The sequence below is a fragment of the Entelurus aequoreus genome, linkage group LG21 (assembly GCF_033978785.1).
Source record: "Entelurus aequoreus isolate RoL-2023_Sb linkage group LG21, RoL_Eaeq_v1.1, whole genome shotgun sequence".
Lineage (NCBI taxonomy): Eukaryota > Metazoa > Chordata > Actinopteri > Syngnathiformes > Syngnathidae > Entelurus > Entelurus aequoreus.
Genome location: NC_084751.1, coordinates 26,302,589 through 26,326,911, shown reverse-complemented (window position 1 = coordinate 26,326,911; position 24,323 = coordinate 26,302,589). Strand labels below are relative to the sequence as shown.

The 24,323-nt window shown below is 39.9% G+C and overlaps 1 protein-coding gene across 1 annotated transcript in view; it reads right to left on the bottom strand.

Annotated features, from left to right (window-relative positions):
- LOC133638555 (potassium/sodium hyperpolarization-activated cyclic nucleotide-gated channel 1) overlaps positions 1–24,323 on the bottom strand; it is a 251,995-nt gene that overhangs the window by 106,798 nt on the left and 120,874 nt on the right. Inside the window, 1 exon segment of the mRNA XM_062031299.1 lies at positions 11,031–11,192. Coding sequence (XP_061887283.1) covers positions 11,031–11,192 — 162 coding nt within the window.

Genomic DNA, 24,323 nt, shown 5'->3' with positions numbered 1-24,323 from the left:
ACATAGTCAGGATAAGGTGTGACAGTCATTTCGGCACAAACAGAGGAGTGTTTGCTTTGCATGAATGATGCGCGTGGAATTAGGCTCAGAAAAAGTACGGAGCAGTGATGCTGAGGAGAGCAGACGTTTGCGCCTCAATCCCTGATGCCTCACAACACAGTCGGTTTGCATGTGATTGTAAAAAAGAAGGGGGGTGGGGGGGGTGGGGGGGGTGCGATGAAAAGCTGGAGACGTCCCGAGGCGTTTTTCAATCTGCCTCACCTACAGGGACCCTGCATGCTTCCGTCACGTCACTCCGAGTGGACAACAGACTCAGGAGGCAGGCATTAACTGCCATTAAGCCCAGTTTCCCTATATCCATGTTGGAATTCATGTTTCACTAGTGCAGGCAGGTACTAATAATAGATTGTATTTGTAAAAAGAACTTTACATTGAGCAAACAACCTCAAAGTGCTACAATGTATGGTTTTTAAGCTTTTTTTAAAGCATCCACAGTCTGTGGTGACCTCAGGTGGTCAGGGAGAGCGTTCCACAGACTGTGAGCGGCGGAGCAGAAAGCCCGGTCTCCCATTGTTCGTAGCTTTGTCCTCTGAGGTTGGAGGAGGTTAGCCTGTCGTGTGGAGGACAGGCTTAGACACAATTATCTTGCTACTCACTAAAGCGGTGGTCCCCAACCACCGGTCCGTGGACCAGTACCGGTCCGTGACGCATTTGCTACCGGGCCGCAGAGAAACATTAAATCATTTATAAGGGACCGCATTTTCTCCGACTTAACTTTGGCCTGTTCCACCAGACCAAGGGTGTCAAACTTGTTTTTATTGAGGGCCACACCGCAGTCATGGCTGCCATTGGAGGGCCACTTGTAACAGTGAATAATTAACAAATTTGCCTATGAATTAAAATATATATTTTTTAAATTACGTAAAGAGTAAAAACAATTTGCCGATTTTACCACTGTTTTACAGAAAAAAACTGGCAGCTTAGTTGCCAGTAAAATATTGTACTGTGAAATATATGTTTTTTTTTTTTATATTATTATTTTTAAAACATATTACTCTAAATAGAAATACAGTACCGCTGTTTAAATTTATTTTGGCAACTCAGATGCCAGTTTTTTACCAAATTAAAATGTGGTACCATAAAATCATCAACCGTGGATTTTACAGTAAAAAAAAACAACAAAAAACTGACAGCTCAGTCGACAGAATTTTACTGTAAAAAAAAAAAACATTGGTCGTTTTTTTTCAAACTTACAGTAATATGCTGTAAAACAACTCCCTAAATTTTTACAGTAAAATCTATTGGTAATTTTTATAGTGTACAATTTGATGGATAACTTGCTTCGAAATCATAAGTTAAGCAGATATTTAAGTATTTAAGTTAGATAATATATTATTTCTTGCAATATTGGACACTATTTTTTTCCCTTTCAAACTAGAAAAAAACCTGAATGTGTTTAGTAAGAAAATAAGAAAGTAAAGAAAGAAAATATAAGATGTTTTATCGAAACATGAGTTTCACGATGATTTCCATCTGCATCTCATTGCAAAGAAACACAAATTCAGCGTTATAGTGAGTTGTATTTTTCATGCACTTATTCTTGCTATATTTATCTGGCACAAGTGAAAAGCCGGTCCTTGAAAATAATGCCTACATTAAACCGGTCCGTGGTACAAAAAAGATTGGGGACCACTGCACTAAAGTACTCACTATGCTCTATAGCAGGGATATTCAACTAAATTGGGGCTGCATTCAATAAAGCTTCTGTAATCTGTTTGTGTTTTCTCCGTGTGTCTGATGTTGGGCTTTTCCGCCGGAATTGTGATCTTATATGGGGAATTAAGGGCGTTTACCTATGCAAATTAAGGAATTAAGGGAGTTTACATATGCATATTGGGGAAATAAGGGTGTGTTTTTAAGCAAATTATGATAGACACGCACACGCTAACCATTTGACATTCAGCAACTTAAAGGCCTACTGAAATGATTTTTTTTAATTAAAACGGGGATAGCAGATCCATTCTATGTGTCATACTTGATCATTTCGCGATATCGCCATATTTTTGCTGAAAGGATTTAGTAGAGAACATCGACGATAAAGTTCGCAACTTTTGGTCGCTGATAAAAAAAGCCTTGCCTGTACCGGAAGTAGCGTGACGTCGCAGGTTGAAGGGCTCCTCGCATTTCCCCATTGTTTACACCAGCTGCGAGAGCGATTCGGACCGAGAAAGCGACGATTACCCCATTAATTTGAGCGAGGATGAAAGATTTGTGGATGAGGAACGTGAGAGTGAAGGACTAGAGTGCAGTGCAGGACGTATCTTTTTTCGCTCTGACCGTAACGTAGGTAAAAGGGCTCATTGGATTCCACAATTTCTCCTTTTTCTATTGTGGATCACGGATTTGTATTTTAAACCACCTCGGAAACTATATCGAGAACGTGAAATGGACATTCACAGTGACTTTTATCTCCACGACAATACATCGGTGAAGCACTTTAGCTACGGAGCTAACGTGATAGCATCGTGCTTAAATGCAGATAGAAACAAAAGAAATAAGCCCCTGACTGGAAGGATAGAAAGAAGATCAACAATACTACTGTCAGGAGTCAACGAACCAAACACTGGACCTGTAACTACACGGTTAATGCTGTGCCGCCTGTCAAAGCCTAGCAATGCTGTTGCTAACGACGCCATTGAAGCTAACTTAGCTACGGGACCTCGTCAGAGCTATGATAAAAACATTAGCGCTCCACCTACGCTAGCCCTCATCTGCTCATCAACACCCGTGCTCACCTGCGTTCCAGCGATCGACGGCGCGACGAAGGACTTCACCCGATTATCGATGCGGTCGGCGGCTAGCGTCGGATAGCGCGTCTGCTATCCAACTAAGTCCTCCTGGTTGTGTTGCTGCAGCCAGCCGCTAATACACCGATCCCACCTACAGCATTCTTCTTTGCAGTCTCCATTGTTCATTAAACAAATTGCAAAAGATTCACCAACACAGATGTCCAGAATACTGTGGAATTTTGCGATGAAAACAGAGCTGTTTGTATTGTGATACAATGTGTCCGAATACTTCCGTTTCAACCATTGACGTCACGCGCAAACGTCATCATACATAGACGTTTTCAACCGGAAGTTCCCCTGGAAATTTAAAATTGCACTTTATAAGTTAACCCGGCCGTATTGGCATGTGTTGCCATGTTAAGATTTCATCATTGATATATAAACTATCAGACTGTGTGGTCGGTAGTAGTGGGTTTCAGTCGGCCTTTAAGAACAGCAGGTGGGAACAATTTGTGCGTTTAAGAACACGTCATGAATTTGAATGGACTCCTTTTAGGAAATCACTTAGGAAGAAAGATAAGAGGAAAAGTTAGGAAATTATTGCTGAATGGGGCCCAATGAGCTTAGACTTCGTCTCGGTGTATCTGCAAAGCCGGGATTAAACTTGAATAAGTCACAGTCTTTCTGGGACTGAACAAAAAACGTAACATGTAAACTCTTCTAGGTATCAAACACCTCCTTTGTCATGTCCACGTATCAATCCTGTGCTACCTCAACAAACCGGAAGAAACGAAGGTAAAAAAAATTCATAAGGGTTAAGTTTTCTCGTTTTAAAGGAGACATTGTGGGGGAGTAAGGGTGGCAAATAACGATCTGTTCGAAGCAGAAGACATAAAAGGGCAGGTTTTAAGTTTAATTTGGGTCGAGGGAGAGGAGCCACAGCCACGCTTTACTTTGTACCTCTTGCTAGTCCTAACAGAATTGCTATTGTGACATCCAGTGGACACATTTAGAACAGCAGTTTCTTTCATAAAAAAATAAAAAAATGCAGCTCATTTTAATACTTGGCAAACTCATCACGCGGGCCGGATGAAACCAGTTTGCGGGCCTGATATGGCCCACGGGCTGTAGGTTTGACATCTATGCCCTACACTATTAGTCTTATTTTGCATATTTTGGAGAACCAACGTCCTTTACGGTAAACATTGGATTTTGGTCTGTTTATTTTGTCAGAGTTACAGGAGTGAGCTACGGGTTTTTAAGGACCTTCTGCAAAAAAGCTAGTCAAACATCAGCACTTTTTAAGAAATTTGCCCAAATGATGAAAAAGAGAGGACCTAAAATTGAATCTTGAGGAACACCACTAGTATAAGTTAAGAAGTTGAACAAATGGCTACTCACTGAAATAAACACGCCCATTATGTCGATCGCAAGGTACTGGTTGATCTCCGAGGGGATGTGGGTCGATTGGCAGGCATTAATAAAATAGACTTTACCTATCATCAATCTTCACTATGACGTCACATTAATACTTGATTGAAGCTCAATATGAAGAAAAAAACCCACAGACACTTTTAGTTTCAACACAGACTCTGTCTCCCAAACACTTGCCATCAAGAGTGTAAAGCTCCTGTCTCCACAATAAAAGTGCTGCTTCATCCTGCCTGCGTTAACAAAATAAAGGTCTCAGAAAAAGCTCGTAAGCTATGGAGTTAGGCTCCAATGTATTTCTAAGTATGGAAGCTTGACAAATAAGAAGCTAAAGTCCAACCACTTGTATATGATATTGGAAAGACAGTAACATACAAAGTTATTAGGAAATACATCCTGTCTGATTCCAATCAATGCAAGTCATCAGAATAACATATACAGTATGAGGTAATACACAGGTGTCAAACTCAAGGCCCGAGGGCCAGATCAACACCACATCAATTTGTGTGGCCCCTGAAAGCATGGAAATAACATGTGTAAATAAAGTACCTTATCTTTTCTTAATAAATGTATTACAAAAATAAATGTACTGCGTACGATTACATATATTTACACTTAAATCATCTCTAATGATAAAACAAAATACTATATCATCATACATTTCAAAACAATGTTATTGTTCAAATAAAGATAAGTACTTAAATATCTGCTTGACTTATGATTTAAAAGCAAGTAATCCAACAAACTGTTCATGTACAAATTTTACAGTAAAAATGTTTTACAGTAAAATCCATTTTCCATATAGAGCAGTGGTTCTTAACCTGGGTTCGATCGAACCCTAGGGGTTCGGTGAGTCGGCCTCAGGGGTTCGGCAGAGCCTCCGCCGCAGCGGTCAAGACACACCAGACTCATGAATTGATTAACGTGGATTCGATTTAAACAAGTTGAAAAACTTATTCGGGTGTTACCATTTAGTGGTCAATTGTACGGAATATGTACAGTACTGTGCAATCTACTAATAAAAATTTTAATCAATCAATCGTGTAAATAAAAACTGCTCCCTATCGGCGTATCTGTAATGTAAAGTAAAAATTTGAATGACAATAAAAAGGAAGTCTAAGTCTAAGTATTATGGATACCCCCAAACAATGTTCCCTCTAATTTTCCATCTGATTTGCAGGTGTGTAATTTGTTGTGAGTTCATGCACTGTGTTGGTTTTGTTCTTTGAACAAGGTGATGTTCATGCACGGTTCATTTTGTGCACTATTAAAAAAAACATGTAACTTTGTCTTGAATTTGAAAAATAAAATAAAAAAACATTTTATTTTTCACTAAAGAAGGGTATGAAACTGGTGGGGTTCGGTACCTCCAACAAGGTTAAGAACCACTGATATAGAGTAATAATACACTATATAACACAAAAACGGTATATTTTACAGTATAAAAAACTTGAATGTATTTTTACATTAAAAAAACAGTGGTACCCTTTTTCCATTCCATTTATTTTTTAATTCCATGTATTTTTTTTATTTTATATGCTGTAAAAAAAAAAAAAGAAGAAAATATTACGGTCAAATTGTGGCGACTACACTGCCAGTTTTATACAAGGCAAGGCAAGGCAAGGCAACTTTATTTGTATAGCGCTTTTCATACACATATTCATATACAGTACAATCTAAAGATTTAGTTTTGTGCAGCATATTTTATACATATTTTATAGATACACATTTATATGTATACTGTATATTATTCACTGTTAAAAGCGGCCCTTTGAGGGCAACCATAACTGCGATGTGGCCCTCAATGAAAATGAGTTTGACACGCCTGACTGGTAGTAGCAACCTCGACTTGGTCATTTTATAAATACCTCGCCTGCTGAAAACATTTGTGCACCCCTTACCTACAACAACACCTTAGTTACGTAAATCACACTACGAAAAACGTTGTAACTGCCAAACAGGGGAGGACTTAAAGGCCTACTGAAATGAAATGTTTTTATTCAAACGGGGATATTCATACTTGGTCATTTCGCGATATTGCCATATTTTTGCCATATTTTTGCTGAAAGGATTTAGTATAGAACAACGACGATAAAGTTCGCAACTTTTGGTCTCTGATAAAAAAAAGCCTTGCCCCTACCGGAAGTAGCGTGACGTAGTCAGTTGTTCACTTCCTCATATTTTCCTATTGTTTTCAACGCAGCTAGAGCGATTCGGACCGAGAAAGCGACGATTACCCCATTAATTTGAGCGAGGATGAAAGATTTGTGGATGTGGAACGTGAGAGTGAAGGACTAGAGTGCAGTGCAAAACATATCTTTTTTCGCTCTGACTGTAACTTAGGTACAAGCTGGCTCATTGGATTCCACACTCTCTCCTTTTTCTATTGTGGATCACGGATTTGTATTTTAAACCACCTCGGATACTATATCCTCTTGAAAATGAGAGTCGAGAACGCGAAATGGACTTTCACAGTGACTTTTATCTCCACGACAATACATTGGCGAAGCTCTTTAGCTGCTGAGCTAACGTGATAGCATCTGGCTCAAATGCAGATAGAAACAAAATAAATAAATCCCTGACCGGAAGGATAGACAGAATATCAACAATACTATTAAACCATGTACATGTAACTACACAGTTAATAATTCTCAGCCTGGCAAAGCTTAACAATGCTGTTGCTAACGACACTGAAGCTAACTTAGCAACTGGACCTCACAGAGCTATGATAAAACATTAGCGCTCCACCTACGCCAGCCAGCCCTCATCTGCTCATCAACACCCGTGCTCACCTGCGTTCCAGTGATCGACGGCGCGACGAAGGACTTCACCCGATCACAGATGCGGTTGGCGGCTAGCGTTGGCTATCGCGTCTGCTATCCAAGTAAGTCCTCCTTGTTGTGTTGCTACAGCCAGCCGCTAATACACAGATCCCACCTACAACTTTCTTCTTTGCAGTCTCCATTGTTCATTAAACAAATTGCAAAAGATTCACCAACACAGATGTCCAGAATACTGTGGAATTTTGCGATGAAAACCAAGCTTTTTGTATTGGATACTATGGGCTACCGATACTCCTGTTTCACTGGCTACGTCACGCGCATACGTCATCATCCAAAGGCGTTTTCAACCGGAAGTTTAGCGGGAAATTTAAAATTACACTTTATAAGTTAACCCGGCCGTATTGGCATGTGCCTCAATGTTAAGATTTCATCATTGATATATAAACTATCAGACTGCGTGGTCGGTAGTAGTGAGTTTCAGTAGGCCTTTAAAGGCGTGGCTTGAGGAACGCCTTAGTTATGTAAATCACAAGTTTGGACCCCAGTGTTTTATGCTTGCTAGTTAAAATGTCAGTGCAAGGATCTGCAAATGTGTTTCCAGTGGTCCAGGTTAGGAGCAATGTTTGTTTTGAACTCAACTCGGGGGTTGGTATGGTGTCCTTCCCATTGAATAGCCCTAATCAATATATTAAAAAAAATACTTGCAGAAATTTGAAGGGTTTATTAATTAGTTTAGTGATGTACTGTAGCCAAGGGCGCCGTATTAGGAGGAAAGCTAGGATGATTCTAATAGGTAAAACAGCAACAGCCGCCCAGGGAGCCCAATGTGGGGTTTTTTCATGAGACCCATAATTCCTTTAAACTGTTATTTTTGCTTCTCTGCTATCATTGCAACTGTGTTGTGTTTAACATCTCTACTGTAAGCTTCAATCACTAACTAATTAGCTTACTACTCCACAGTGGTAAGCAGCTCTTCCACACAACAAATTACACTGCATTTGCTAGTCTTGTCTATGGATGTTCGCAATCATCCAGGTCATTGTACTCTCAGGGCATTCAATCGATCACAACTGGACTGTTTGGTTTGTCTAAGAAGACGTTTCGCCTGTCAGCCAAGGAGGCTTCATCAGTTCATGCTCATAGACTTAGATTGGTCATATCTAGTCTTAGACTAAGTCAAAGACAAGATCATCATCAGCTCTAGTCTGACCAATCTAAGTCTATGACTATATTTGACCAATCGAAGTCTATGAGCATGAACTAATGAAGCCTACTTGGATGACAGGCAAAACGTCTTCTAAAACAAACAGTCCAGTTGCGACCGATTGAATGCCCTGAGATGTGTTAGTTTTAGTACAGATTACTCTCATTGATAGTAACTAAACAGTTGTTTTGATTTTTTTTGCTTCATCATATAAAGACATAACGACAAATTATTACTAACAGGTTTTAATTTGAGGTATGATTCAATGTTGTGTGCTCTTAATCTATTACTCAGTGTTTATACTGTGTATCATCGTTAACAAGCTTTGACCCTTGAGTATCGCAATATTTAAAGGGATGCTAAGGTGTAGCGTAAAGTTTTTTTTTTCTCTTAGTTGTGTATCATAATATATTTTTACCATAAACGGGTTTTAATTTGAGGTATGATTCAATGTTGTGTGCTCTTAATCTATTGCTCAGTGTTTATACTGTGTATACTGTGTAGCATTTAAGTCCCATCTTAAAACTAATTTGTATACTCTAGCCTTTAAACAGACCCTACTTTTAGACCAGTTGATCTGTCGTTTCTTTTCTTTTCTGCCCCCCCTCTCCCTAGTGGAGGGGGGGGGGCACAGGTTTGGTGGCCACGGATGAAGTGCTGGTTGTCCAAAGTCGAGACCCGGGGTGGACCGCTCGCCTGTGCATCGGTTGGGGACATCTCTGCGCTGCTGACCTGTCTCCGCTCAGGATGGTCTCCTGCTGGCCCCGCTATGGACTGGACTCTCACTATAATGTTAGATCCACTATGGACTGGACTCTCACAATATTATGCTAGATCCACTTGACGTCCATTGCACCGGTCGCCCGGGGGGGTGTCCCCACATCTGCGGTCCTCTCCAAGGTTTCTCATTGTCCCATTGGGTTGAGTTTTTCCTTGCCCTGATGTGGGATCTGAACCGAGGATGTCGTTGTGCAGCCCTTTGAGATACTTGTGATTTAGGGCTATATAAATAAACATTGATTGATGATTGATTGATCATCGTTAACAAGCTTTGACCCTTGAGTACCGCAATACTTAAAGGGATGCTAAGGTGTAGCGTAAAGTTTTTTTTCCTCCTAGTTGTGTATCATAATATATTTTTACCATAAACGTTTGACAGAAAAATTCAATAATAAGCATTAAGTTCATTGACGTCATTGACATTATTTTGTATATATTTTCCTCATAATTTAACCAAGCAATATCCTTTTTAGTCAATGTTGTGATCTGTTACAAACAAACAACATTTCAACATGATCCAAATAAAACTGGGACCTGTGATTTGCGCACAAAACAAATAGCTGACTACAGTCAATTGAATGATTGAATGTTTACCTTTTGTGAAATACAGCGGTACTTTATGTATACAGTGTTGGCGATAGGACATTTCAAAATGGGGTCCCACATAACATTTTTGGGATCTCAGTTTTTTGTAACCATTTTGAAAACAAATGATAAATGAATGCATTATACTGTTATATCTCACATTCTATATTGTGTTTTGGAAAACAGTTATCACAAATGTTTCTTAATTCATTAGAAAATAATATAAAAGAAAACACATTTGTAAGCACATGTAAATTTATTCAGTTATAAACATTTATTCACTTTCTTCTTTCCTTCATGGATCTAAACTTTACCGCTGCCGGTATTTTTTTCTATATTTTCAAGTTGTAGGTGTATTTATTTCAGTATAAAAGTGTAATAAGTTTTTTGCTTCGGTCATTAAAATGATGATAATTGTGTGCCAGGGCATACGTGCATATGACAAATTTGATTATTGATTATTCTCACCTGTATGTAGATCATCAGTCATTTAAAAACCACCATATCTACACTTTCATGGTAAATAATGCCAACAAACGTAGAATTTTGCAAGTTAATTTCAATTTCATTTAATACAGTGGCACTCCTTGCCTCATCTCTGGCTTTGTGATGGCCATAAGCTGTGTGTGCTCCTTTAAGAATGGCAATATGTGGGGTGAGTGACGTGAGTAAGTGAGTGGGCAAGTTAGGAGAGGGACCGCGAGCATGTGCAGGAGTGTTAATAGCATAACATAAATAAAGAGTTGTAACAAATCGACGGCCTCATCATTCCGACCAAAGAGCGGAACTGCAGGGACCCAAATTGGAGGGTGTTTATTGGTGCCTGGTGAGGCTGGATCTTTGAAAATCAGTGCACCCGGTCGTAAAGGTGTTCTTTTTATTAGCCCGTTTACATGGCATGCAAAACATCTTTCCATCATCATAAGTGAGCCATTTACTGAAAAGTGGCTCCTGAAGCCACTTTTCATTGAAGCTTCGCTTCTTGGGTTTATTACTCGCAATGACGAAAACAATAACAGGCGGGAGTCCTAATACTGGAAATGCAGTATTTGTGATTGATAAAACTTTCGGCAAATCAAAATTTAAGAAATTGTACCGGAAAGTGCATTACTTTGAAGTCAACCAATAATTAATGATATGACCCGGAAATATAAACAAAGCAAAACACCGGCGGAAAGCGATAATCGGTAATAAAAAAAAAAATCAGCGGACTTCCGGAATTTCGCGTCCTTTCTGATTTCAATGCGTAAAAAGACACAAAAAGTGCGTTAACGCCAACACTGTGTATGTATGTCATAGATGTCAGGTACAAGTTGAGCTAAAACTAATATATCTTCAAAATGTAACAGCACACAGAAATGTCTTAGCGTCATTGAGATAGCATGGACTCCCAACCAATATAAGCCAGCAGCTGACAAAACTAACAAGTAAAGAGTAAAAAAAAAAAGTCATACTTACAACCATACCATTTAGCGACACCCAGCAGTCAGGTGGGAAGTCTTGGAGGAGAGGCACCAGATACTGGAGACATCCATCCCAGTGACACAGGAGCAGCATCATGCCTATCAAATTAAATATTCTTACCACAGCACTAGCCAGGTCATAGGTCATGTGGAAAATCTGTGGAGAAGCAAAGCAGAGAGTCGGTTAGACTGCTTTGGAGTCGTCATAAATACTGCGAATCCTTCCAATGACTGAATCACATATTTAAAAAATCCACAATCGCAGCCGAAATGGTCGCCTGTTTGGCCACTTGAGAATTTGTTCGTCGCTGGTGAGTTTGTGCTGCACTCACAGATGTGGAGCAGTGCATAATTCAACATGGCCGCACTCCAAAACAAACGGTCTCGCAGAAACACACATATGGAGGACCGTGTGTGGGTTTCTCTGCAAAAAGACCAGGCCACGATTAAGTTTATTGTTCTGTTAATGCCATAATGACCGTTTATATTGAATCTGAAATTTTAACAAAATAAAAGAACAAATAATTGTGTATTTTAGCTAGTGGACAACTACTGCACGTGGTAAATATAAGGATAAATGGGTTATACTTGTATAGCGCTTTTCTACCTTCAAGGTACTCAAAGTGCTTTGACAGTATTTCCACATTCACCCATTCACACACACATTCACACACTGATGGAGGGAGCTGCCATGCAAGGCGCTACCAGCACCCATCAGGAGCAAGGGTGAAGTGTCTTGCCCAAGGACACAACGGACGTGACTAGGATGGTAGAAGGTGGGGATTGAACCCCAGTAACCAGCAACACTCCGATTGCTGGCACGGCCACTCTACCAACTTCGCCACGCCGCCCCATATAGTGGATACCTTTATGATTCAGATTTTTTGTATTAATATTTGAACCAAAATTATCAATATAACTGTTCAAATTTGCTGGAAATATTCTCACATTATGTCAACAGAGCTCTTTGAAGGTTCAGAAATATTTTAAGTGACGCAACATGACATAGTACAGTAACACACAACTCGCATATTTTTTGTTGTGCTGTTGGCTTTTTATCTTTTTTCTATTCATCTTTTACTTTTGTAGAAGTGTCTTATAATTAATAGTCGACTATTCAGCACTCGGATCATTGGGAGGACAAGCCATCTGCATCAGACTTGCAGATGCTTAATGGTAAACACGGTAAATCCGATAATAACTGCAATTACAGTTTGAAAGAGTACAATAACCCTACCACAAGGTTTTAGGGAAATCAGTTATGTACATTTTAAGAAAAAACACTGTGATTTAGGGGCGCCCCAAAAAAATCGATTCGCATCCAAATCAGGATTGTTATTTATTTCAATTCTAAATCAAGTCATAAATGTCAATAATCAATGTATTATTTTGTTTTAAGGATTCATTTTTAAAAAGACGTTTTTTAGTCAAGAGGTGCATTTGTAACCTGTAACCTGTTTTGAAAATGTTTTACGATAATTTTTATACCAAATAATATGTTATAAAAATCGGTTTGAATCGAGAATTGTGCACCATCAAGTCAAACTGTCCCCCCAGGAATCGGAATCGAATTGTGAGTTGAGGTAGGATTTCCATCCCTATTATATAGTTATCCCTTATACCGGGGGTCAGCAACCCGTGGCTCTCGAGCCGCATGCGGCTCTTTAGCACCGCCCTAGTGGCTACCTGGAGCTTTTTAAAAAATGGAAAAAGATGGGGGAAAATATAGTATTGTTTTAATAATGTTTCTGTAGGAGGACACACATATTACAAACTTTCCTAATTGTTAGAAAACCCACTGTTTAATATGTTTGTCAGAATAATTGTATCAAGTTATCACAAAACTTTGTTTTTCAATGAGTTCCCGGCAAGCAGACAAAAGCTTGTACTACCAAGAAGAAGGCTTGTAAAACTCCACTGTGTAGGATGGGAAGCAACATGAAGGTGTTCTGTTTCTTTCATGTATTGTAATCAACAGAAATATATTGTTTTGACCCAAGAACTATAAAGCGGAGAAAAAGCAGGATCTGCCCAAGCTCCAGACACCTCTTCTTTGAACTCTTTTACGACATCTTCTTATTACTCTTTTACGAACATTTCTGTGAACTGTTTACAACCTTTTCTTTAAACTGTTCTGTAACCAAAGGCGATGGCTGTTTACGACCCCCGCCCCTTAGAAACAGCTGTAGCCATGTAATCAGGGAAAGTCCAAATAAAAGAGAAGGCGTACAATCTTTAGCCAGAGCGTGGTGAGACACTGTGCAGGGGTACTGTGTCCAGGCGTCTCTCCTCAATTGAGTCAAATTTAATTCTGTCTCTGTTTAATTATTTGCTTCTTGTCTTGTTTAATAGATGTCATCAGTGTTTGAACCTGACAATGTTTGTGTTTATGCTTCACTAATGAGAGTATTTGGTTAGCGCCGTTTTGTCCTACTAATTTTCGCAGTCATTGAACTCACCGTAGTTGGTTTACGTGTACAACTTTCTCTGTCACTTCATGCCACTCCTTCTTTGTCTCATTTTGTCCACCAAACGTTTTATGCTGTGCATGAATGCACAAAAGTGAGCTTTGTTGATGTTATTGACTTGCGTGGAGTGCTAATAATCCATGCTAACATGCTATTTAGGCTAGCTGTGTGTACATATTGCATCATTGTGCCTCGTTTGTAGGTATATTTGAGTTCATTTAATTTCCTTTACTTATGTCCTCTGTGTATTTAATTTATATTTGCATGTCTCATGACACATTATCTGTATGTAAAATTGGCTGCATTGCTGATTTGGTGCCATGTTGTTCCAGACCACAGCAAACATTACCCAGCTTGCAAAGATTGTAATAAATCCATTAGAAGAAGACAGCCTGTCCTTTCCTTTAACTTGGGCACACACATCTTTACCTTTGGCCGTTTTAAACCAGGTTTTTCCAGGAGTTATCTCACCCTCTGAGTCACTTACTTAAATGAGTTGTCTTTATTATAACACTTACATAAGGCTTTTAACTTTTTGCGGCTCCAGACAGATTAGTTTTTTGTATTTTTGGTCCAATATGGCTCTTTCAACATGTTGGGTTGCCGACCCCTGCCTTATACCACCCACTGTTATACTACAAGAACTGAAAGCTAAATAAATCACGTAGCATCAGATGCTAAACCTGATCATGAGAAATCAAATTTTAAAACGGTATAATATACATCTGATATTTTATCGCAGCTTATCGATAAACCATACTGTATATCATACATTCATTTATACTACAAAGTTTAATGAAAATCGTCTACTTTGTGCTGTTTTACTGTAACTACCATAAAAACTGCATGGTGCTAATTTTGCGCAAGAAACAGTTTGAACTTTACAAATTGATGATGATCACTAGGCCAGGACGAGACGAAAACTATTTCAGTGCCGAGCCAAAAAAAAGCAACGAGAAGGGTTTTATTTACCTACCGAGTTTGTAATTAGCATAATGACATCTATCCAGGTTAAGTATTCTATAATTCCTCTGACTAAGACTTAATTTATTTCAGTTAAATATCTATAGCAATAGTCGCTGATTGGTGAGTTCAGGCAATTAACCCGTCAATTTAAATATTTTGGCTAATTGTAGTCTATTTTTAAGTTAATGGTTTTCCTTTTTCTCTCCAAGTACCTATTCTAATTAATCAGGGGTGAAATGACTGTTTGGTTGATTGGGCCTATTTTGTGAGTTAACTAGCGGGTTTTTACATGCACATCCAAAACGGTAAGAGGACATTAATTCCCGTCCATTGATAAGTGGGATTTTTTTAAAATATCATAACATGAAGTAATTATGAAGTTATAGCAAAGAGCTGGATTATTAAACTGAGTTGTTGAGAGGGCATATTTTTTAGAAAGTAATGAACCCGTCATTATTATCATAATATATATTATCTTTATCTTTATTATTATTATTATTATTATGTATGGCAGTATACAATGTCAAACCAAGCCTTGATTTAAACTTTAACTAAGTCATCCATCCATCCATCCATCCATCCATCCATTTTTCTGCCGCTTATCCGAGTCCGGGTCAAGGGGGCAGTAGTCTAAGCAAAGATGCCCAGATTTCCCTGTCCCTAGTCACACTAAGGGGACACTGAGGCGTTCCCAGGCCAGCTGTGAGACATAGTCCCTCCAGCGTGGCCTAGGTCTGCCCCGAGGCCTCCTCCCGGCTGGACATGCCCGAAACACCTCACCGGTGAGGCGTCCAAGAGGCATCCGTAGCAGATACCCGAGCCACTTCGGCTGCTTCCTCTCGACGTGAAGGAGCAGCGGTTCTACTCTGAGCTCCTTACCCTATCTCTGACTCAGACATGGGGCAGATCTGGTTTCAAAATAAAAAATAAATATGGGTTGAGCTAGCTTGGTTTTGATGTAAAGTAGGTTATTCTTACAAAACACTAAAAAGTGGTTACTGTCACAGCCAGGGCGCAATCCAATGCGCCCTCGTCTTTGCGCTATGCTGGTTGCGCCTCCGGGAGCGCGCCTCCGTCCTGCGGCAGCCGGCAGCTGCAATCATTCACCGGATCTCTACGCACCTTGCGCTAATGAGAGGTCCTGCCTTCAAAAGCCTGCTATCCGGCGCGAGAACGTAACCATCTGTTATCGTATGCTTCCCGTGATCGAGCTGTGTGCCTCCACTCCCCCTTTGGACTTTGGACTGCCTCCATCGATCCTCGACCCCTGCTTTGGACACGGACCTCTTGACACCTCTCTCAGCCCCACCCACGGACCTCCCGCTTGTCTCACGGACCTTCTTCTGCCTGGCCCCTTCGGACTTGTCCGCTTCCTCACTCAACACTCAGGGTAAACACTCAACGAGTAATTCCCACAAATAGTCTCACACCCCTTTTGGAGTAGTCACACTCCATTCTCTTGCCAACCTTGAGACCTCCGATACCGGGAGGTGGTTAAGGGTGTGGTTAATAGGTGAGTAGTATATTTTACAGCTAGAATTCACCAACTCAAGTATTTCATATATATATATATATATATATATATATATATATATATATATATATATATATATATATATATATATATATATATATATATATATATATATATATATATACATACATACATACATACATACATATATATATATATATATATATGTACATATATATATATATATATATATATATGTATGTATGAAATACTTGACTTTCAGTGAATTCTAGCTATATATATATATACTGTATATATATATATATATATATATATATATATATATATATATATATATATATATATATATATATATATATATATATATATATATTTTATTATACATATAAATAAAATAAATACTTGAATTTCAGTGTTCCGGAGGCTATCCAGTAGATGGCGGTATTGTCCTGTTTAACTTCTCCATTCATGACTGAGTATATCATTTCGGCCACCGTGTTCAATGGAGAAGTCTGTTCTACAAAATGTACAGGCAACATAATTACATACACCTTCCCCTTCGAACTGTCCTGGATGAACTGAAATTCTTGTTTCCATTCGTTTTGGAACTTGCAAGCGTATTTCTTCATCTTGCTCGTCGACGGCGTCGCCATGTCTGTAACTTCCTCGTTCTTCTGCTTCGTCTCCTTGTTGTGTGCGCAGTTGTGCACTCTACTCTCTAAAAGCCGTAGATGTTATGACGTCATTGGGCAGGCAAGCTGTTTATATTGTGGGAAAGCGGACGTGAGAACAGGCTGTCCCCACTCAGGTCCGCATTGAGCTGGAGGGGGCGTGGCCTCAAGCTCCGGCTGAATACCGGGAGTTTGTCGGTAGAAAATTTCTGCCGGGAGGTTATCGGGAGAGGCGCTGAATACCGGGAGTCTCCCGGTAAAACCGGGAGGGTTGGCAAGTATGGTTTACATTCATAGTATTGTTTTTTATTATATATATTTATTAATATATATAATAAGTACATAGAACAATATTGCCCCCTTGTGGTTCTGTGCCATCAATTCCCTCCTGCAATATAACAGTTACTTACGATAAGAATTGGTGAAGGGTTTTGTTCAATTTTACTCCTTCTATATTCTCCTGAGCACAAGCGTGCTTTGCAGTGGCCATTTTTATTTTGCAATAACTTTTTTTTTTCTCAAAGTTTGTAACTCTGTCAAAAGAAAAAGACCCAAAACAAATCTCCACTGCAGAGGAAGCTGGTTTTTAGGAGGATACAACAAAGACACTTTTTAGTTTTACTCGCTCAAGACTGGGAATGTAACGATTTATATGACCAAAATGATCATGATTATCACATTGTTCAATGTGCTCAAAATATGTGCCAAGAGGACACAGCCTGTGGGTTCAATGTGCATAATTTAGGGTTTCCACAGATTGCCAGAATACCTGTGGCGGTGGGGGCGTAGCTAGGGGTGTGGTCAATACTAACTTGATGCATATATTTTCTTTAAAAAGGCTTAAATATGGTATACATACATTTAAAAACAAATCTGTTATTAATAATTAACATTTTTTATATATTGTTTTACTCTATTTTTCAGTTGTTGCTGCCTTTTCTAATAATGTACTTTATTGAAAAATTTTAAATTTCTATAGACTTCTGCAATCCTTCTAGTGACTTACTCTTTATCTAAAACAAATAACAACAAATCTTGCATTTTTTTCTGGTGTTATTAGAGAATTGTTTCGCATGTGTCTTGTCTACGTCGTTACAACTGTTTTGGCAGTGCTGTTTGGCAAGCAAAGTATTTTTTTGGGTGGCCGAATTTCCGGTGTATCACTAATCAATAGTGCACAAATAATCGGCTATATATATGAAGTCGTACAATATGCTAATTAAATACGTTTTAAAGTAAAAAAAAATCCACATTTTTAGGTGTCGCAGCTTTTATTTTGCCGTGGCGGGGCACCACTATCCACTACATGTCGGGGAAACCCTGCAATTGAATAGTTGAGTTGCTCATACAGCAATGTGTTTATACAAGTTTAGATTAGAGTATGATTGTTTTTTTTTTTAAATGGGGAAATACGTTAATGTCTCTTGTATTCATGTTAGCATTTAAGCTAGCTAACTTGTGTCTCCATGAAATAAACAGTGTTACCGGTCTGTGAGTTTATCAAAGCAAGGTTCTCAATCATGCTTTTACGATCATTTTAAGTAGAAACGTTATTACTAACCGTCGGGAGATTTACCATGGTTTATCAATAATGGCGTATATCGTTACATCCCGATTCAAGACATTTTGCCTTGCGGGCTGGTATGCTGTCACCGATTTGCCAGATTTGAATAGCTTTGTTGAATAATACACTGGAACAAAAATATAAACGCAACACTTTTGTTTTTGCTCCCATTCATGAGTTGATCTTAAAGATCTGAAACTTTTACTATATACACAAAATACCTATTCCTCTCAAATATTGTTCACAAATCTCTCTACCTCACAGGTGTGGCATATCAAGACGCTGATTAAACAGCATGATTATTGTACAGGTGTGCCTTAGGCCGGCCACAATAAAAGGCCATTCTGAAATGTGCAGTTTTGCTTTATTAGGGCTCTGGGGGGACTTAGAAAAGTAGTCAGTATCTGGTGTGACCACCAGTTGCAACATGGGGCCGTAAGATGCACTTGTGTTCGTTGTCCATAACATACGCCTGCCCATACCATAACCTCACCCCCACCATGGACCACCTGATTCACAACGTTGACATCAGCAAACCGCTCTCCCACACGATGGCACACATCGCATCTGCTCTGAACAGTGCAAACCGGGATTCATCCGTGAAGAGAACACCGCTACACTGTGCTAGTTTCCATCAAATGTGAGCATTTGCCCACTCAAGTCCGATACGATAACGAACTGCAGTCAGGTCGAGACCCCGATGCAGATGAGCTTCCCTGAGACGATTTCTCACAGTGTGTGCAGAAATTCTTTGTTTATGCAAACCAATTGTTGCAGCAGCTGTCCGGGTGGCTGGTCTCAGACAATCATGGAGGTGCACCTGCTGGATGTAGAGGTCCTGGGCTGGTTTTATTATACACGTGGTCTGCAGCTGTGAGGCCGGATGGATGTACTGCCAAATTCTCTGAAGCGCCTTTGGAGATGGCTTATGGTAGAGAAATTAACATTCAATTCACGGAAAACGGCTCTGGTGGACATGCCAACTGCACGCTACCGCAAAGAATTGTGACATATCTGACATTGTGCTGTGTGATAAAACGTCACTTTTCCGAGTGACCTTTTATTGTAGGCAGCCGAAGGCACACCTGTGCGATAATGGTAAATGGTAAATGGGTTATACTTGTATTCACACACACATTCACACACTGATGGCGGGACCTGCCCTGCAAGGCTCTAACCACGACTAATCAGGAGCAAGGGTGAAGTGTCTTGCCCAAGGACACAACGGACGTGACGAAGTTGGTAGAAGGTGGGGATCGAACCAGGAACCCTCAGGTTGCTGGCACGGCCACTTTCCCAACCGCGCCACGCCGTTAATAATAATAATCATGCTGTTTAATCCACATCTTGATATACCACACCTGTGAGGTGGAATGGATTATCATGGAAAAAAATAAATGCTCACTAACACAGATTTAGACAGATTTGTGAACAATATTTGAGAGGAATAGGTCTTTTGTGTATACAGTAAAAGTTTTGGATCTTTGAATTCAAAAATAAAAGTGTTGCGTTTATATTTTTGTTCACATAGAATGGGGTAAACTACCTTGGCAGTAAAGTGTGTTGTTCTGTACCTCTACTTATTTTAAATACTAAAAACAAAACTGACTCGTTGTTACCCTTTGGAGTTCCAAATTATAATAGATTTGGATTTAAATCTATGGTTGTCTTGACTGCTATTCTAACTCTATGTGGACTGGAAGCCTTGCTCACAACAATTTCCGAGACACCTGTGCAAAATTCAAAGTACAAATGCTCCCCAGGCCAGGTGTTTTTAAAGCCTCTCTGAACGACCTCCGCCGAGGTCCACTGTGACCGCCCGGTAACCTTTTTGTACAAAGGACAGCGGCCACACAAACACACACACAACAGACAAGATGAGAGAACGAGAGGCTGGGCTGATGCTCACATCCCTCCATGGTTCAACTCCTCAGCTGGGAGATACAGTGCACTGCCCTGGAAGTGCTAAAATTAGACGGTAGCTTATGCCAGAGAACGGCTGTCTCAACGCACTCCGAATCCCTTCTTCTGCTGCCGTCGTCTTTATTCCTAATTTAGCAGAACCCTCTCTCTCTGTCTCTCTCTCTCTCCCTGTCTTGCTTGGTTTCCCACTGCACAGCGGTCATTCCTCAGCTGATGACTTGAGACAGTAGAACATAAAACATAAGCAACACAAAAAATGGTAATTATCCCTGATGGTTTTTTAACAGAATTGGACAAAATCCATCTATACCAGTTATCCTGTGTCGAACTCAAAGCCCTCACTTAAATGTGGCCCCCCGCCACATCATTTAAAGTTGTTTGTCACGTCAAATATCTGGCCCGTCACATCATTTAATTAGGATGCGGGAAGAACTGTGGACACTCTTGTGATTTTGGATCACATCGGACTGTCTGCCCCGCAGGTTTTTGAGGACCAGTCATAGACAATTTAGAGTGAAAAGCACATTTTATTTTCACTCGTATACAAAACATTCTAACTTGGATTGTTTCCCTGGCTTCGAGACTCTCCCGAAGGACAGTGCAGCGAAGACACAACAAACTCCTTTCTTGTCTCTCATGGACACACACCTGTTGTTGTTGACTTTGGAATAGCGACTGCACGACATCAAGGCCGCGGAACAGAGACGCACTGCAGGCTTACGCACAAACATGCATCCACAAAAATATACGCCACACACACATAACCAACCCCCCCAATCCAAGGATGGTCAGCGCCTGAGAGCTGCGGCCTGCCACCATGACCCCGCACTCCCTCCCCTCTGTTGCTAGATATCTCGAGATGTACGTTGTAATATGTATATGTGCTTTCCCACTCTAGACTGGGCCCCCTTAGGAGCCCAGTTTAGATTGTATTTTTTTACTCATCCTTCCCCAGCGTTTTACCTTTTTCCCATCTTTTACGGGGCGCCTTGTGGCGACCCATCAGCGTTCCTGTTCTGTAACCCTGTACACTGTTTGTTTGTCTAATCTTGAACGGGTCTGTGCTGAAAACAAAGTTTCGTTGTACTTGTGCAATGACAATAAAGACCTATCCTATCCTATGGGGATGGCGTGGCGAAGTTGGTAGAGTGGCCGTGCCAGCAATCAGAGGGTTGCTGGTTACTGGGGTTCAATCCCCACCTTCTACCATCCTAGTCACGTCCGTTGTGTCCTTGGGCAAGACACTTCACCCTTGCTCCTGATGGCTGCTGGTTAGCGCCTTGCATGGCAGCTCCCGCCATCAGTGTGTGAATGTGTGTGTGAATGGATGAATGTGGAAATACTGTCAAAGCGCTTTGAGTACCTTGAAGGTAGAAAAGCGCTATACAAGTATAACCCATTTATTATCATTATTTATTGCGGTCTGCCACATCATTTAACGTGGTCTGTCACCTCATTAATGCGGCCCGCCATGTTATTCAACGTGGTCCGTCACATCATTTAAAGCAGGGGTGTCAAACTCATTTTAGCTCAGGGGCCGCACGGAGGAAAATCTGTGCACACGCAGGCCGGACAATTAAAATCATGGCATTAAAACTAAAAAATAAAGACAACTTCAGATTGTTTTCTTTGTCTTACTTTGGCCAAAAATAGAACAAACACATTCTGAAAATATTACAATAAAAATATAGAAAAACATACCGGCAGCGGTAAAGTTTGGATCCATGAAGGAAAGAAGAAAGTGAATGTTTACAACTGAATAAATGTACATATGCATACTTTTTTTTTTCTTTTGTATTACTTCTTTTTAATCAATTAAGTCATGTTTATGACAACCTTTCTCCGAAACACAATATAGAATGTGATATATAACAGGATAATGCATACATGTATTTATTTGTTTACAAAACTGTTACAAAAAAGTGGGACCCCAAAAATGTTTGTGGGGCCCCATTTTTATGACTTGATGGGGTCCCTCGGACCCCATTTTGAAAATTCCTAGCGCCAACACTGATAGAGTAATGGTGCATGCAAAACAGCAGCATGCGGCTGTGGCCTGCGGGCCGGTTCTAATACTAATCAAATATCATCCCGGGGGCCATAGATAATTCATTCACGGGCCGGATCTGGCCCACGGGCCTTGACTTATACACCACTGATTTAAAGTGGCCTGCCATGTCATTCACGACTTCATTCACACTGCAGATGCAGATGAATTCCAATTTTTTTTTGCCCATATGCAACCTGCATCTGATTTGTTTAATGCCATTGTGAAAAGTGCAATTCCATATACAGTATTCCCTATCTGACCCAGGCCTCTTTCGTATGTGGAAATAAATCGTATATTTATGTGATGCATCCTCAATGTGAACGCTACCGCGCTCAGGTTGCATTCATCTGACCAGGACGTCATCCAAAAGCCGATAAGCGTCATAATTATTTGCCAAAATAGAAGGTTACAAAAAAATAGTTTAAAAAGGTGAAAATAATATGTTTTAGGAACTCACGTGAAAGTTTCACTACTCCCATGCTCTTCTTGCAAAATACCCCGTAAAACTGCCAGAGCCAAAATAATTGTCCTGTTCCTTCTTAATCTTCTGCGTGCAATAGGTCGGTTCAGAAAATGGTCCCTGTTATTGCACAAAATCTTCGAAAGTGCCGCAAATGAACCAGTACTGAGACCGACTGGAGCTGACGCCGTTTAATTCCGTAAACACTGCAGTGCATGCGACGTCATGACATCATGTCTGCACACGCGTTTAGATTACTTTCACAGTAGAAATCATATATTTTTGTAATGTGAACGGCCACCGTAAAGATCGGATTTGACAAAAAAAAAGTCTGAATTGTGACCGTAGCTTTAACATCGTTTAATGTTGTCCGCCACATTATTAAAGTGGCCCGCCATGTCATTCAATGTGGTCTGCCACGTCATTTAACGTGGTTCGTCACGTCACTTAATGTAGTCTGGTACATGATTTGATGTACATTATTATGCTACATGGATATCAAATGTTATCATAACTGTGACTGTTACTACATTACATATATATTTACATCATGTATATACAATCTTAATGGAGGTGTTTGGATGTTTTTAAGGGCTTTTATAGGCAGAATAGAGCGACTACCTTGAAAAAGAAAAACGTGTTATTTTCTTACATAAGGATTGTGAATGATAGGCAAAATTACAAAAAAGTGCAGTTTCCCTTTAAACAAGTTGTTGTTGCAAATTATATTAATACCCGCAATAATTCTGCTCACAATACGATATGATCTGATTTGTAATACAAAGTTAGCACTTCTTTTCCTTACTAATACTTTTGAATACTTTAGCTTAGTTCACGGGAAGAGAGAGCAAAGTCATGGCACCGTTTTTGAGGATTTACAGGTCAATAAAAGGTTGCAAAAGCAGACAATTGAGGATTACTGGCAAACAGATGAAAACCCCGCTGTATTGCAAACATATTCATAAAAATCTCAAACATAAATGATTTTATTTAGAGAATCTAATTGAAAGAGGTTTCTCAGCAACGATCTGGAGGACAAAGTTCATGACTAGGGGAGCGCAAGTAAGGATAAGCTCTTGCAGAGAAGGTTTTTGCAAATTCCCAAGGATAGTTTCGCTTTGCCTGGAAGCCTTTGCATCCTTGGGGTCATACCCCTCCAGGGACAAGAAGGGAAGACGTACAGATTCATTAGCACATCAGTGTGGAATTTGTTTAGCTTGGAATTTTAGAGCCAAAGAGAACGTCTACGAATACAAGAGAGACCTTAATAATAAAGGGTCTGCATCAGTGGTTGGGTCAAAATTCATTATGATGGTGTCCATTAGTGAAATTTACTTTAGTTTCATGTACTAATTTGTAGGAAAATGCAGACAAAGCAAGAGTGAGAACCAAAGAGAGTTCAGAATGAAGAGTCAAGGAATATTATTCAAAATACTTCAAAATGTAACTCGCCTGGATCCACTCGCTTCACACTGCCCGAGCTGTCAGCTCATTGTCAAGCACGGCTCTTAAAGGGCCCCTTTAATGCTGACAATATTGGCACTTACTTCATAGTTCTGGATCTAAAAATGTTCAGGTAAAATTTCCACCCAAAATAGACACTGTCGATTGTAGACTTGTTTTCCAACGAGTTTCAGCACATTTTGGAACGCCCGCTTTTAACTAAAAAATGTGGGTGGGCCTGCATCAGA